Source organism: Octopus bimaculoides, chromosome 5, assembly GCF_046866305.1.
Source record: "Octopus bimaculoides isolate indiv1 chromosome 5, ASM4686630v1, whole genome shotgun sequence".
Classification (NCBI taxonomy): Eukaryota; Metazoa; Mollusca; class Cephalopoda; order Octopoda; family Octopodidae; genus Octopus; species Octopus bimaculoides.
The window spans coordinates 77,353,951-77,371,450 of NC_142932.1; the positions used below are offsets into that span (position 1 = coordinate 77,353,951).

At 36.0% G+C, this 17,500-nt stretch overlaps 1 protein-coding gene across 7 annotated transcripts in view; it reads left to right on the forward strand.

Annotated features, from left to right (window-relative positions):
• LOC106877418 (signal peptide, CUB and EGF-like domain-containing protein 1) overlaps positions 1–17,500 on the forward strand; it is a 381,546-nt gene that overhangs the window by 229,605 nt on the left and 134,441 nt on the right. Inside the window, exon 1 of one of the 7 annotated variants that reach the window (XM_089352472.1) lies at positions 14,344–14,683. The exons of 5 other annotated variants lie outside the window; for them this stretch is intronic. In XM_089352472.1, the coding sequence (XP_089208598.1) occupies positions 14,476–14,683 (208 nt within the window). In that variant the 5' untranslated portion in view covers positions 14,344–14,475. Of the gene's footprint in view, positions 1–14,343; positions 14,684–17,500 lie in introns of those variants that run through there. One more of the 7 variants, XM_089352473.1, reaches the window with a different exon arrangement.

Below are 17,500 nucleotides of genomic sequence, written 5' to 3' on the forward strand. Positions count from 1 at the left end.
AAACAGAAAGGAACCTTTCTAATTGATAATTGCTCCTTTTTTAATACTATTTGTTGTTGATTTAGTGTTCATCTTTATTAAGAAAGATCGGTCGAGAGAGAATTTTATTAGCCTATATGTACGGTAAAGAAAACTACAAATTCAATTACATGCTGATAATGACAATTTAAAGAATACGTTAAGTTCCTCCAATGAAGATAGTAATTAAAAGAATCATTGGTTTGAAAAAGAATAACGTAACAACGATAACATCCGTGATAGCAGTCACTGATATTTTCAATATCTAATCTGCCAACTCGCCTTAATAATAATAATAATCATTATTATTATTATTATTATTATTATTATTTTATGTTTGACTTTTGTTTTGCATTTGTACAAGTTGGATCCAAGTCTCACCCAGAGACCTCAAGAGACAACAAGTTAGAAGTTCATGTAGGTGTTATGCCTAGGGTACCATATATCTGGATTTGTACAGTTTTGTTCAAGTGAATGTTTAAGAAACCATAAGAAAATTATGTTTGCTTTAAAATTTGAGATCACATAGACAGTATTTTACGTAGGATATGGGCAGTTCCCATGAGCACTATCTTTTGGACTTCAGCCATTTTGGGGTTTCCTGGTATCTGAGCTAGGTAGTAATCAGCCCGTTTCGCTGTCATTCCCAGGGCACCTATGACAATAGGTATTGTTTTCGTCTTCAGATTCCACATTTTGCTAATTTCTATTTCAAGATCTTTATATTTGCTCAGTTTTTGGTAGGTCTTGACAGATACGTTTATATCAATTGGGACAGTCATATCAATGAGGAGGCATGATTTTTGTCTGAAGTCTTTCAGTATGATGTCTGGCCTATTTGCGTCTATCTTTCTGTCAGTTTGAATGGTGAAGTTCCAGAGGAGTGCAATGTGATCATTTTCAAGTACTGGGGGTGGTTTGTGTTCCCACCAGTTTTTATCATGGGGCAAGTCCAGGTTTTTGCATATTACCCAGTGAATATATTGTGCAGCTCTATCATGCCTGTTGAGATACTCTGTAGGCGCAAGCAGACTGCACATGGAGACAACATGATCGATGGTCTCATCTTGTTGTTGGCATATACGACATAATGGGGAGCTGCCGTTCTTTAATATGTTGGCCTGGTAGTTCTTTGTAGGTAGGCATTGATCTTGGGCTGCTATGATAAACCCCTCTGTTTCTGATTTCAATCCAGAGGCCATTAACCATTGGTGGGTAAGGGCTTTGTCAATATCTGCATTATTCGCTCTCTTTGGGTATTTGCCATTGAGAGGTTTTCCATGCCATTTTTCAGTCATAATAGCTAAGGCAGCAATTTTAGCACGGGTTTTCAAGCGCTTAGCTTTTTCTGTAGGTGTTTCTAGTTCGTCTAATTCTTGAATTTGTTGCAATTGGAATTCACTTAGATATTCCTTTGCCTGTTTTGTTACTGAGTAAGATGCTTTCTTGCTTTCATATTTTAAGACAAGTTTTAGCATCCAGTCCTCAGAGTTTTTCATATAGGTGTCTAGGCCAATTGTGGCTACCTTCATTGATAATGCCAGCTGTAGTAGTCCTCGACCTCCCTCTTTTCTTGGCAGATAAAGACGTTCTATATCTGCCTTAGGGTGGTGCATTCTATGCATTGTCAACAGTTTTCGTATTTTTCTGTCAACATTACATATTTCAGTAATTGACCAGTTAACGATGTTGAAACTGTAAGTCACGACTGGTATGGCTAGAGCATTGATCGCTTCGATCCTGTTTCTCGCGTTCAGCTCTGTCTTCAGTATTGCTCTCACCCTGCGATAACATTCTCTTCTGATCCTTTCCCTCATCACTGAGTGCTTGATATTGTCCCCTTCAATTACCCCTAGGTATTTGTAGCTCTCCGCTGGTTCTAACTCTTTTATGACATTTTGCTGGTCAAGGTTCACATTAGATGTATTTGTCATTTTTCCTTTGATAAAGATAGCTTTTGCACATTTATCAAGGCCAAATTGCATCCTGATGTCATCACTGAATTGTTTAACAATCGCTAGTAGGCCTTTGAGTTGTTGGTCATTTTTTGCAAAGAGCTTTAAATCATCCATGTAAATGAGATGATTTATATTTTTATCAAATATTTTATAACCATACTGTGCATCATTGAGCAATTTTGAGAGCGGTATTAGGGCTAGACAGAAGAGGAGTGGTGATAGTGAGTCACCCTGGAAAATGCCACATGAAATTCTTACATCTCCAGCATTTAGAGATTCATTGTCATTGTTCAACATCAGTGTGGTTCTCCATGATCTCATACTTACAGATAAAAAGTTTCGCAGAGTAGAAGCTATTTTATACATTTCCAGACATTTCCTAATCCAGCTATGTGGTAGGCTATCAAAGGCCTTTTTATAGTCTATCCAGGCTATTGACAAGTTTTTGTGTCGCTTGTGACAATCTTCTAAGATCATCTTATTGATGAGTAGCTGATCTTTACAACCATAAGATCCACGTTTACATCCCTTTTGCTCATTAGGGAATATGCTACTTTCTATTAAAAAACTATAGGTGTACTCGGTTAGGACAGATGTTAGCGTCTTATACATTGTTGTTAAGCAGGTTATGGGGCGATAATTTTTTGGTTCGTTTGTTTCCTCATTTTTTGGAAGCAGGAATGTTAAACCATTAACTAGCCAAGAGGGCATCAAACTAGGATTTTGCAAAACATCGTTGTAAAGTTTTGTTAGCAGTTCATGGCTTTCTGGGAAGGCATTCAACCAGAAGTTAGGAATTTTATCCTTTCCTGGAGACTTCCATTTGCTTGACCTCCTGAGAGCAGATCTTATATCTTCTACCCTGACCCCCTCCCACTTTTGCTCCTCTAAGGAGTCTAGGTCTGTAGCTATTCTATCAATCCAAGGGGCCTTTTCATTGTGTGTTTTATCTTCTGCCCAGATTTTATTCCAAAATTCTTGCACTTCTTCTTTTGATGGGACAGACTTTATTGTTACTGGTGTTTTCCCTATCTTCCTGTAGAAATTTTTGGGGTTATTTTTGAACATGTTATTATCTCGGAAGAATTTAACACGCTTTTCATACCTTGCTATGCGGGCAGCTTTAGCACATACCTTTTGCTTGATGGTTTCTATGGTGGCATCAATGTCAACTATGGTTTTCATGTTATATTTTTTCTTTAGTTTTTGGGTCTTTGTAGGTTTGATACTCTTGTCAAATTTAAGGTTTTTCAAACATTCTATGTCAGATCTAAGCAGCTTAATTTGGTGTTGAATGCGTTCTTGCCAAGAAGGCTTTTTGTGGGAGTGTTGTCTTTTTCTAATCTTTTCACCACATAGAATCGTTGAGATTCTTGCGGATGCATAGTACAGGTGGTTGAGATCTGTAATATCAACATCATTAGCTGAAATTATATCCTTAAGTGCAAGGCGGATTTTACCAATTATTTTCAGGTTTTGGTTAGAATTGCGAATTTTGGGGAGAGTGTCGCGTTCATTCATACTAGTTTCTTTAATTTTCAGCCATTGTCGCGTTCATTCATACTAGTTTCTTTAACGAAAACAATACCTATTATCATAGGTGCCCTGGGAATGACAGCGAAACGGGCTGATTACTACCTAGCTCAGATACCAGGAAACCCCAAAATGGCTGAAGTTCAAAAGATAGTGCTCATGGGAACTGCCCATATCCTACGTAAAATACTGTCTATGTGATCTCAAATTTTAAAGCAAACACATAATTTTCTTATAGTTTATTATTTTATGTTTGACTTTTGTTTTGCATTTGTACAAGTTGGATCCAAGTCTCACCCAGAGACCTCAAGAGACAACAAGTTAGAGGTTCATGTAGGTATTATGCCTAGGGTACCATATATTTGGATTTGTACAGTTTTGTTCAAGTGAATGTTTAATAAACCATAAGAAAATTATGTGTTTGCTTTAAAATTTGAGATCACATAGACAGTATTTGACGTAGGATATGGGCAGTTCCCATGAGCACTATCTTTTGAACTTCAGCCATTTTGGGGTTTCCTGGTATCTGAGCTAGGTAGTAATCAGCCCGTTTCGCTGTCATTCCCAGGGCACCTATGACAATAGGTATTGTTTTCGTCTTCAGATTCCACATTTTGCTAATTTCTATTTCAAGATCTTTATATTTGCTCAGTTTTTGGCAGGTCTTGACAGATACGTTTATATCAATTGGGACAGTCATATCAATGAGGAGGCATGATTTTTGTCTGAAGTCTTTCAGTATGATGTCTGGCCTATTTGCGTCTATTATTATTATTTCATTATTGTTGTTGTTGTTGTTGTTGTTGTTGTTGTTGTTGTCGTCGTCGTCGTCGTCGTCGTCGTCGTCGTAGTAGTAGTAGTAGTAGTAGTAGTAGTAGTAGTAGTAGTAGTAGTAGTAGTAGTTCTTGTTTTATTAAAATTATCTTTGCTTCAAAGGGATGTGTCATAATTATAAATGGCAATTAAGACCGGCTTCATATGAGAAGAGAAGATAATCTTATAAATCAAGGGTTGACATGCCAATAACGAAAAGTGCAGGCTTATTGTCTGAAGACCTGTATTTTTGTCTACGGTATTCATATACATGCCACTGACTACTCCGAGTTATTTCTCTTAGCTCATTTTTGTAAAATTTAAGCTAAGCTTCCAAGCTATAAAAGTGGGTGTTTGGTATTGATAGCTTTTCCTTACTGCCTCAGCAGTTACGAAACTGATGGTGTGGTATTTTTGAGGATAATCAATAAATACAATTCCTTTTGTAACCCAAACAACTGCAGTCATCACCCTCCCTGCAGATGAAGCTACATTGGCCTTCTTTGGAGCAGGTGAGGAAAGGTGTTTCCACTGTATGGACTATCTCAGCGTGTCCCAGAATTAACTATCTATTTCAGTGTAATCGGACAAATTTTTAAAAACTCACTTTTATTTAGTAGTAGTAGTAGTAGTAGTAGTAGTAGTAGTAGTAGTAGTAGTAGTAGTAGTAGTAGTAGTAGTTGGCTGCGTCTCGTGTTTCCGAGCTTGCAATCCAGTTCATTTTCCTGGGTGTTTGAACCGCAGATGGCTCCGCAATCCAAGGGTTGCATGAAACATACGGGGACATTGTGGACAAGGGATAGAAGGGGTTGGTTTGGGAAGGAGAAGGCGCTGCTTTCTCTCCCGTCTCTTGAGTTCAGCTCTTGCGACTCGGGCTTTCTCGAAGTCCGCTGAACCCGTTTTGATGGTGTGTCTCCAGAGGGGTCTGTTTGCCAAGATATCCTACTACTACTACTATAAGTGTATAAATTCTTTTATTTTGTTTATAATTTTTATAATTTTTTTTTTTATAATTGTATTTTCATTCCTGTTGGATCCCGTTTATTTGTCTATGACATGTTTTTTTCAATTTGGTTGCAATCATTTTTTCCTGTTTCCATCCCCAGGATGGAGCAACAGCTTAGCTAAACTTAACGGACGCATTCAGTTGGCAGTGCAGGAGAGAACTCCTGAAATAGTTGAATATGTATTTCGCAACGCTGAGGATAGATTTGAAATTTGCAAGGATATAGACGGAGCACACGTTGAAAATTTCCACTAAAGCTCTGACGCAAGATTTATTAATCCATTTGTTCTGATATCATAATTAAGTAATAAACATAAAATTCTCTGCTTTATCATTGAAGTAGATAGTTAATTCTGGGACACTCTGTAGGTTCAAATCCTTTGGCAACAGGAGCTAATTTTTGTGCTGATGACCTCTTTCTTCCTATTCCCCTCAAAATTTTCTTCTCTTTTTATGCCCCATCTCTCTCTCGCTCTCTCTCTCTCTCTCTCTCTCTCTCTCTCTCTCTCTCTCTCTCTCTCTCTCTCTCTCTCTCTCTCTCTCTCTCTTCGAAGAAGGAACAAAACAACAATAACTGAATACGTCAAAAATGTTGCGTTTACTCCTCACGGCCAATCATCTCATAAAACACGAATCAAACTCTTATTTATACGAATTAAGTTTTATCCACTCGGACCACCACTTACACCCCATTTTTCTTGGATTCAAGATTCTTTCATGCACAGGGGTCTACTGTAAGACCGAATAGAGTGAAATCCATTGAGTTTAGTCGGAAAAGAAATCGTTACCTCAGTGGGTTTAGCTTGTTAAATTGGGGTTAGACTTAGTGACTATATCATATATGAGGGGAGTAACATTATCAATTCTTATAATCTGGAGCGCTTCAATTTACAAATTTAATTTTAAAAGTACGATTTGCATGTCTCTCTTTGTGTAAAGCTCCAGTTTGTAAGAATAATTATTAAGCATTTACTAACAGCACTAATTGCGCCAATAACACAACTAACCATTGGAATATACATACATGCGTACGTACGTACATACATACATATATACATACATACATACCCTGTTCATGCTGTTGAAATTTCAATGAAGGAACCATGAATCTAGGTTAGAAACCGGCTCTTTATTGGCAAGAAATCTTGAAATAAAACTGAATAGTGACATACATACATACATACATACATACATACATACATATATATATATATATATATATATATATATATATATATATATATATATATATATATATATATATATATATATATATATATATACCAGAAATAAAAATGAGTAGGGAATAAGATATGTCATGAACTTCATGGCATAATTTCTTATTACTGCTCTGTACTCGACTGACGCTTTGTTCTGAAACATATGTAAATTAAGTTCTAACATCTGGTTATTAGACTCGCTATGCCTAAGCGAAATAATATAATATATATCTTTATATATATATATATATATATACACACACACACATATATGCATATGTGTGTATGTATGTATGTATAAATACATACATATATATATGCATATATGCATATATATATATATATATATATATATATATATATATATATATATATATATATATATATATATATATACACACACATATATCGCATGGTTAGGGTGTTGATATAATCGACCGGACACCTCCCCTAACATTTCAGGTTTTGTGCTTATAATAGAAAGTATTATAGCAGATCTGTTAGCAAGCCGGACAAAATGCGTCACGACATTTTGTCCGTCTTTATATTCTTAGTTCAAATCCTGCCAGACCTTGAGACATCTTCAAGACTCCGTTCCCCTCCTTAACTCAACTGCCCACTTTTGCCCAGCTGATAAAGTTGGAACGTCATCCCCTAATGTAACAAACGTGTACCCAAGAATTTCGTTGGGAGATGAACACTTTTTCTGCTGGTTTTTGATAGCACCACGATGCCAAATTTTGTCCATTTTCAAGAAACGTCGTTACTAGTTACCTTTGAAGTCTTCTTTGAATAGTTGTATGCCGGTTTACCTGAAAGGTACGATGCAGTTTTTAATAAGCAAAGCCGAAATGAATGCATGCAAGATTTCACGCCTCTAACATCACTCCTTCATAGCCAGGCTTTGCCACCCAGCCTCATATATACATACATACATGCATACATACATACATACATACATATTTAAAGGTGCGAAACTAATGGTCACTCTATAACCGCCATAACTTTAATAACTTTCTAATGTATATACTATATATATATATATATTTATATATATATCTTTACATACATGACGCACATATATGCTTACATATGTGTGTGAGTGTTTGTGTGTGTGAGTATATATACATATATGTATGTATGTATATACATACATATATATAAATATGTATGTACGTATGTATGTTTTTCACTCTCTGTTTTAGTTTATTCCTAAAAAGTCGCGAAGAGAATCACAAATTCGGCGCCTTCCTGAATATTCACACTAACAACGGACCCAACCGGATCACATAAATACTGACCTTGCATGTCATTTTGTCTCACTTAATGGATCAAATTTCTATAACAGAGTTTAATGGCAGAATCTCTTAATGTCTTTTAGAAACGACTAACTTACCAAATTTACTTCGGTTAATAGCACTTAACGTAACTGAACACATCAATAATTACAGCTATAAATGCAAACCTATAATTAGAGCGAATACACAGACTGCAGATCTTAAATCCTATCTCTACTCCTTCATGTTCTCTATTAGATACCCACCTAGGAAAGATCGACATCGTGTCCTTTCATTTCAAGTGTTGTATCATGTATACCCACAATGCAAGTTTTATACAACATACATCACATAGCATGTCTAGTGGGGGCGCAATGGTCCAGTGGTTAGGGCAGCGGACTCGCGGTCATAGGATTGCGGTTTCGATTCCCAAACCGGGCGTTGTGAGTGCTTATTGAGCGAAAACACCTAAAGCTCTCTCTTTCTCTCACTCTCTTTCACCCTCTCTCTCTCTTCATCTATACGTACAATATATTTATCAGAATGAGTTTTACGGATGCATTGTTGTAGGCATGTTACTATACATAAATACTTACAGCATATACCTGTGTGTATACATATATATGTATCCTTACCCACATGTGTATATGTGAGTGTATGAGTGTCTGTGAGTACATGTGTGTGTGCGCGCGTGTGTGCGTATATGTTTTAAAACTACTCCAATGACACACCCTACAAACACTGACAAAGACTAAATGCAGGCTATCATAATAAATCATATAATTAAACTAAGAAGCTAAACGCTTCGCATGTACGCCTGTTTCTCACCTATAGTAGTTCTTCCAGCTAAAGGAACTCCCATACATGTATATATGTGTACCTGTGTGTGTGTGTTTATGTCTGTATGTCTGTATTCTTAGTATGTATGTATATACATATATATATATAATTTATTTATGTATATATGTATATATATATATATATATATATATATATATGTTTATGCGTGTGTGTCATCATAACGCGTGTGAAAATATATACCGTAGATTTTGAATATGCAAGAATCGTCTATAAGCCATAACTATTTTCTTTTTACCATTATTTGTAAAAAGCCTAACAAGACCTTTAAATATATATACTATTAAGAGCTCAGATATTTGAGTTGTAACTCTCCAGAGAAGAAGTGTTTAATATATTCGTACTGCAAGGTTTTCTCTTGTTTTTTTTTCTGTCAACAGAAACATCAAAAATTTTGGTGTAACTCTAGCTCACCTTAACGTTATGTCAATTAAAGACCTAGTAGTTTACCGTAGAAAGTTTATCTGCAGGACTTAAGGAAACTTATTAGGATTTTAAAATTCTGGTAACGTTGGAAGAAACTTTTGAACTTCAGGGTTCATTATACCATGAAATATTTCTGTTTTAGTTTTTGCATTATATTAGTCTTGTTCTAATATGTAACGTATTAATAGGAGGTTCTATAACGTAGAATACTTTGTATCATAATTTTGTCATTATGAACATTCGTGTCGTTACGTACGTAATGTATTCTATTTTTGAAGTCACTCTCTTTTGGGTCACCATTGCAATAACGTGTAGTATGGTTAAACGATAAGGGTTCCTTGTCGAAGGGTGAGGTTGATTACTAAATTTATTAAATAAGGTTTTAAGGATTCCGGAGAGATGGAGAAATGTTTGGATTTTTGTATTAAGATAATGCTTTTTTACGTTATGTTACTACAAAATACATACATACATACACGCACACACACATGCATACATACATACATACATACATACATATATATATATATATATATATATATATATATATAAACACACACACACATAAAAGTTGTACTTAGATTCGTTTTTTATGCAATTTCCAAATAAATCTCATAATTTTCTTTCGATTTGTCCATGAACTCACTCCTAACAGTATTTATTGTGTTGCCACGGCAGAGATCAACCACCACCTCGTAGTTCCCCGTAGCTATATCAAATATTTCCTGATTATTACTTTTTTATTGTAAAGGATTATCATAACACACCAAAATTTGTTGTGTGCATAATATAATTGAAGTACGAGTCACTAAACGGCGCATAATTTTTATTGAATTCTAAAAACCTTTTAAGAAGGGATATGGTTAAAGTTTTTCATCAACGCCACAATGCCACAATGCTAAATTTTTTGTAACAATAACCACTTTTCTTGCTTTCGTGTGTTTTGTGCACTTGATACTAAAGACATCTACATATAGTGTTTCTTTTAACACTAAATGAACATGATCGCATATTATGGGTATTTTTAATAGATTAGATGAATATGAGACGTGCTGAAAAGTTCCTGACTTTGGTTAAAAGAAAATACAGAACGATCAGTTGTTTATGATTTTATGCAGCACATTCCTCTCTCAGATTCGCAGACTTATTGCAGCTGTCCTTCGGTCTGTGTTAGCCCTGTAAAAGAACTGGGAAAGTCGAGCCTCCAAACAAGTCTTTCGCGATACCCTTAAAGACAAGAAATTTTCAGAAGGAAAAAAAAGAAAAATGCTTTTTAAAACAGAATGACAAAATACAAGTAAACTGTAGACAAAATAAAGATCTAAAACATTGAACCATGGCGTCACCAGCCCCAAGATTTAACAGGTACCTTGTTTTATTAAATTCCAGACAAGTGAAACATAAAATCAATCTTGGTAGGACTTGAACTTAGAATTTAAGCAGCCATGACTAAAATACTACAATTAATTTTGTCAGATACAGAAACTTCTGAACTACATAAAACGCCGATTTTGAAAACTTAAATTATTTCTAATATTTCCACAAAGTAACATGGCAAGCTGGCAGAATCGTAAAATAATTAGCGGCATTTCGTCCGTCTTTACGTTCTGAGTTCAGATTCTGCCGAGGTTGACTTTGCCTTTTATTTTTTCGGAATCGATAAAATTGTACCAGTTGAGCACTGGAGTCGATGTAATCAACTTACTACTCCCTGAAATTGCTGGCCTTGTGTTAACATTTGAAGTCAATATTTCCCACAAAACAAGGCGGTGAGCTAGCAGAATCATTAGCATGCCGAGTAAAATGCTTAGCGGCATTTCGTCTGAGTTCAAATTCCGGCGAAGTCGACTTTGCCTTTCATCCCCCCTTCTTCCCTCTCACCTCTGAACTTTGGAATTCCCTTCCACAGTCTTGTTTTCCTCTTCAATATGACCTCCTGCTTTTTAAGCCTAATGTACATCCTCAACTATTGACTTCTGTCTAGCGTCCATTTTATTCTAGTAGCTCTTACGTTTTCGGCGGTCTAAGGACCTTGTAACGAGTGAACGCTTTAAGATAAAATCCCCTATCGAAGCCAATAAAATAAGAACCAACTGAGTCCTGAGATCGATGTAATTGACTTACCACCTGCCCCGAACTTTCTGGCCTTGTACCAAAATTTAAAACCAATATTTCCTTAACGCCCCAAATGTGTGTTATAAGGGCGTGTGGGAAACAGTTGCTTATTTCAACTCTTGATTTTAATCGGCATTCTAATTTATCGATCCTCAAAAGAAATAAAACTAACGATGACTTCCGCTGGGCTTGAACTGAGAAAGTAATGGGTCATAACTATATAAAACAAGATAGTTTGTTTGGTGATCTCTGCTGTTCCAGCGATTCTATCCATCCATACATCCTGCGTCCCTGCCCATTACTCCTGGACGGGTCACGGGTGTAGAATCTTCAAGCACCACATCCAAAGATTCCTATAAGAAGCAACCATCCTTAAACATGCGTTATCTCGTTCTTGGTCTGCCCCACAGTCTCCTGCAGGTGGCTGGTTGGCTCGTTTTGAAGAATCCGTCATGCGATCCTTTCCTGCGACATTTTAGCAACTTCAATAGAGAAATAAAGTATTTTTCTAAAACAGGCTCAAGGCCTGGCATCAATCACACACACACACACACACAATTATTCGTGCACATACTGACACCTACCACGCATAATCACACAAGCCACACACACACACACACGCACACACACATATTCCAGACCCACACACACATTACACACACTCAGACACACGTCAAACAATCACACAAACACACACAGCAGGACCCACACACAAGCACACACAACCGCTACTTATTTTATTGATCATGAAAGGATGAACGGCTAAGTCAGCCTTGACGGATTTCGAACGCGGAACGTAAAGATCGGAAAAAATGGCACTAAGCATTTTGCCTGTTGCAGTAATGATTCTGTCAGCTTGTTAAGGCGGCGAGCTGGCAGAAACGTTAACACGCCGGGCGAAGTGCTTAGCGGTATTTCGTCTGTCTTTACGTTCGTTCTGAGTTCAAATTTCGCCGAGGTCGACTTTGCGTTTCATCCTTTCGGGATCGATAAATTAAGTACCAGTTGCGTACTGGGGTCGATCTAATCGACTGACTCCCTCCCCAAAAAATTTCGGGTCTTGGGCTTAGAGTAGAAAAGGATTCGGTCAGCTTGGAGAAGGAGAATAATGGAGTGAAGAGGTGAGTCGATAGTTTGAGAGGAAAATAATGTAAAATTTAATAAAGAGGAGGAATGAGTTTTATAAGAAAAAGTGTGTAGGAAGATGAAATGGAAGGGGAATGATAGGGTAAAAGTGATACGTGAGATGTGAAGGAGGTGAAAAGTAGAGAATGTGAGAAAATGAAGTGAACTGTAAGTTGGAGAGGGCCAAGAGAGAGTGAGGGGGAGAGAGAAAGAAGGAAAGAGAGAAGGTAAAGGAAAAGAAGGAAAGAGAGAGAATGAATGAGGAAAGAGAGAAGGTAAAGGAAGTGGAAGAAAGAGGGAGAGAATGAATGAGGGAGAGAAAAGGAAAGAAAGAGAGAGAAGGGGAAAGAAAGAGAGAGAAGGGGAAAGAAAGAGAGAGAAGAGGAAAGAAAGAGAGAGAAGAGGAAAGAAAGAGAGAGAAGAGGAAAGAAAGAGAGAGAAGAGGAAAGAAAGAGAGAGAAGAGGAAAGAGAGAGAAGAGGAAAGAAAGAGAGAGAAGAGGAAAGAAAGAGAGAGAAGAGGAAAGAAAGAGAGAGAAGAGGAAAGAAAGAGAGAGAATGGAAGAGGAAGGGAAAGAATGAAAGAAAGAATGAATGAAAAAGAGAGGAGGAGGGGAAAGAAGGAAAGATAGAGAGAATAAACGAGTAAAGAGAAGAGAGGGGAAAGAAAAAGAGAGAATGAATGAGAAAGAGAGAAAGTAAAGGAAAAGAAAGAGGGACGAATGAATGAGGAAGTGGACAGCACGGGAGAGAATGAATAATGAGAGAATAGGAAGAGAAAGAAGGAAAGAAAGAATGAATGGGGAAAGAAAGAAGGGGAAGAAGGAAAGAAAGAATATGAATAAAGAAAGAGAAGAGAAGGTAAATGGAAAGAAGGAAAATGAAAATGAGAATTAAGAGAGGAGGGAAAGAAGGAAAACGAAGATAATAGAAGAAAGAGAAGTGAAAAAAAATGAGGAAAGAGAAGAGAAAGAAACGAAGAAAGGATGAGAAAATGAAGAGGTAGAGAGAGAAGGTGGAAACAGAGAGAATGAACAGAGAGAGAAGGTGAAAGAAGAAAATGAAGATTTTAGAGAAGTGAATAAAAGAGTGGCGGGAGAATGAGATGAAACGGAAAGAAAGAATTATTAAGACGAGAGGAGTAGAGGGGAGATATTACTAGGGGAGGTAAGTGAGGGAAAAAAGTAGAGTGAGAATAGAGAAGGAAAGACGAAGAACGACAGAAATCAAGAAGAAGAAGAAGAAGAAGAAGAAGAAGAAGAAGAAGAAGAAGAAGAAGAAGAAGAAGAAGAAGAAACAAACAAACAAACAAACAAACAAACAAAGAATGAAGTTTATAGTCGAGAGAGAAGTGTTATGAGAAAAAAGATGACAAAAAAGAAAAAATATGAATGGAAGAAAGAAGAAGAAGAAGAAGAAGAAGAAGAAGAAGAACGGAGGAGAAGGAGAAGAAGAAGAAGAAGAAGAAGAAGAAGAAGAAGAAGAACGGAGGAGAAGGAGGAGAAGAAGAAGAAGAAGAAGAAGAAGAAGAAGAAGAAAAAGACGAAGGAGAAGAAGAAAGAAGAAGAACAAGAAGAAGAAGAAGAAGAAGAAGAACAACAACAACAACAACAACAACAACACCAACAACAACAACAACAACAGCAACAACAACACCAAAAAGGAAAATGTAGAAGGGGAGGGGGAAAGAAAGATTTGTTGAAGAAAAAGAAGAAGAAAAAGAAGAAGAAGAAAAAGAAAGAAGAAGAAGAAGAAGAAAAAGAAAGAAGAAGAAGAAGAAGAAGAAGAAGAAGAAGAAGAAGAAGAAGAAGAAGAAAGAAAGAAAGAATAACGAAGTTTATTGTGGAGAGAAAAGTGTGATGAGAAAAAAGATGACAGAAAAACAAGAGAAAAGCGACAAAAAAAAATGAATGGAAGAAAGAAGTAAATAAAGAATAAAAACAAGATCGAGAAAGAAAAGTGAGATGATGAACGAAAAAAAAATTAAACGAGAGAGCGAGAGATAGAAAGAGAGAGAGAGATTGTGTGACACGAGAGAGAGACAGTGTGAGAATGAGAGAGAGAGAGAGAGAGAGAGAGAAAGAAAGAGGGAGAACGATATGGAGGAAGAGAGGAAAACGAGAGAGAGATGAGAGAGAGAGGGGGGAAGGTGGCAAGGGGTGTTAGATTGCAAGGTTTGATTGGAAGGTCGTGTTTTGAGTGTAGTTGGCGCGGTCGGTCTGAACTAGAAATGTGGTTGACGTTACCAACAGCCAGTCTGTGTCTAGTGCATATCCTTCTAATGTCCCTGCCACATATTGGATCGACCAGCAAAAAAAAACTTCGTCAAAGACCAGGTAGGAATCAATTGAATGAAACAAAACGACTAGCTTCTTCCGCAACGCTTATAATCTTCCATACTATATATATACATATATATATATATATATATATATATATATATATATATATATATATATATATATATATATATATATATATATATATATATATATATATATATATATATATTGGTATTTCGTCGGTGACACACGTACACGCACGCATACACTCACAAACACATACATACATACATATATACATACGTACAGTCATTCATGCACATACATACACGCACAATCATACACATACATACACGCACAATCATACTTATATATACACACATTCATACAGAGAGTCTTACATACTCATACACATAAACATACGAACATATAGATATACACACACCGTCACACATACACATGCACACATAGATAGATACATACATACATACGTACATACGCATTCATACATAAACACACAGTCATACATACATATACATACTGCACATTGCTGTGACACACGTTCATATAAAGTTGTACACAAGCACACACGTACACACGTACACACACACACTCAACACACAAAATCACAATCACAAACTCGTACAGTCACACGCACATATATACGCATACATAAATATACACTACATAATGTGTGTGCGACATACGTTCACATATTCACACACGCACAATCATTCATATACGCATACACATACATACAATCATACATACACACACACACGCGCGCTGCATTTTGCGTATGACACTTGTTCACACATTAATACATGCATACCACTCAGACACAAAATCATACATACACACAGAAGCACGCATTGTCATACAGTCATACACATCTACGCACCGCATATTGTGTATGATATACATCTACATACAATCACACACACACACACACACACACACACACACACACACACACACACTATACACACAAGCACACAAAGTCATACATACAAACAGTCAATCACACACAGAAAATTATAGTCATACACACACTGACATCCACCATACACAATCACACAAACCACACACATCACACACACAATCACACAAACCACACACATTACACACACACACACCACGCACACATCGAATACACTGTTACACATCACACATACACAACACAATTCACACACAAGCACACATTTTACACAATCACATAATCACATACTGAACATACGTATACAAAATCAAACACATTACTTTTCTTATTTTTTGTTGCCTTTATGTGATAATAACAATAATAATAATAATAATAACGATGATAACGTACTAATTATTGCTATAACCACCACCACCAACACCACAACCACAGACTGCTGCTGCTGCTACTACAACTACTAGTGTTACTAACACTTCTTTCTTTTAATTATATTTTGGTTTAGTTCATTAAACTTAATTTTTGCTTTATTGGTTAATACAGATCCTATAATTCAACAATTCTCTTTTATGTCTGTCTATGTACTTATCTATCTATCCGTCTATCTATCTATCTATCTATCTATCTATCTATCTATCTATCTATCTATCTATCTATCTATCTATCTATCTATCTATCTATCTACCCATTTATCTGTCTATCTGTTCTTGTATCAGTTTCACTGTCTGTCTATCTTTTCCTTTATATATATATATATATATATATATATATATATATATGGGGGGGGGGGGTGTATACGTATATAGTGTGTCTGTATGTACTACGTACGTATGAATGTATGTATACACACTCACACACACACTCACTTATACATGCATATACATATATAGTACAGGTATCCCTTCTCACAGAAATAAGACAGCTTCAAACATATATTTTTATGTGTATGCTTATGAGTTTGTCTGCGCGTGCATGTGTGTGTATTCACATTATATCATATTATATAAATGTGTGTATGTGTGTGCAGACAAATGTTCACGCGCAATTTTAAAGTTACACATAACTACATACTTGATTATATATCTCTACATATATATACACATACATACATACACATACATATACATACATACATATATATATATATATATATATATATATATATATATATATATATATATATAATACCAAAATATATACATTCGCTGACCTTTGCACGCGTAGGATGTTTCTTTTAGTGCGTATATTTGTTTATCGAGTTGTACATGCTTAGACACGCGCTGAGGTGCATACTCACACGCGCGCACGAGCGCACGCACACAAATATATATGCATGTATATGTGTATATGAATTTATATATCAATAAGTGCATACATATAATAAACCCTGGCACACACACACACACACACACATATATATCTAAACATACACATATATACACTTATTTGCATATAATAAATATGTCTTCGACAAAAAGCCTTTTAGGCAGTGCTCCAGCATGGTCGCTGTCAAACGACTGCAATGTGTAAAAGAAGATTAAAAGAAGAATATGCATACATATATATCGATATGTGTATGTGTGTGTGTATGAGTGTACATACAAACGCATATGCATCTACCTGTCTATCTATCTATCTACATCTATCTATATTGATAGACAGATGCAGGTATATATATATATATATATATATATACATAGTGAATTCTTTCAAAATCACAACTGTATAATGCACACCTGTGCCGTAATAGTAAAGCGTCTATTATATAATTCCTAAAGATTTTGTGAGCATGAGATTACAGCACTGACATAAGCCTAGGAAGATGATTATGCATACATACACACATGCATATATGTAGTATGTATGTGTGTGTGTGTGTGTATGTGTATGTGTATATATGTATATATATGTATATATATATATATATATATATA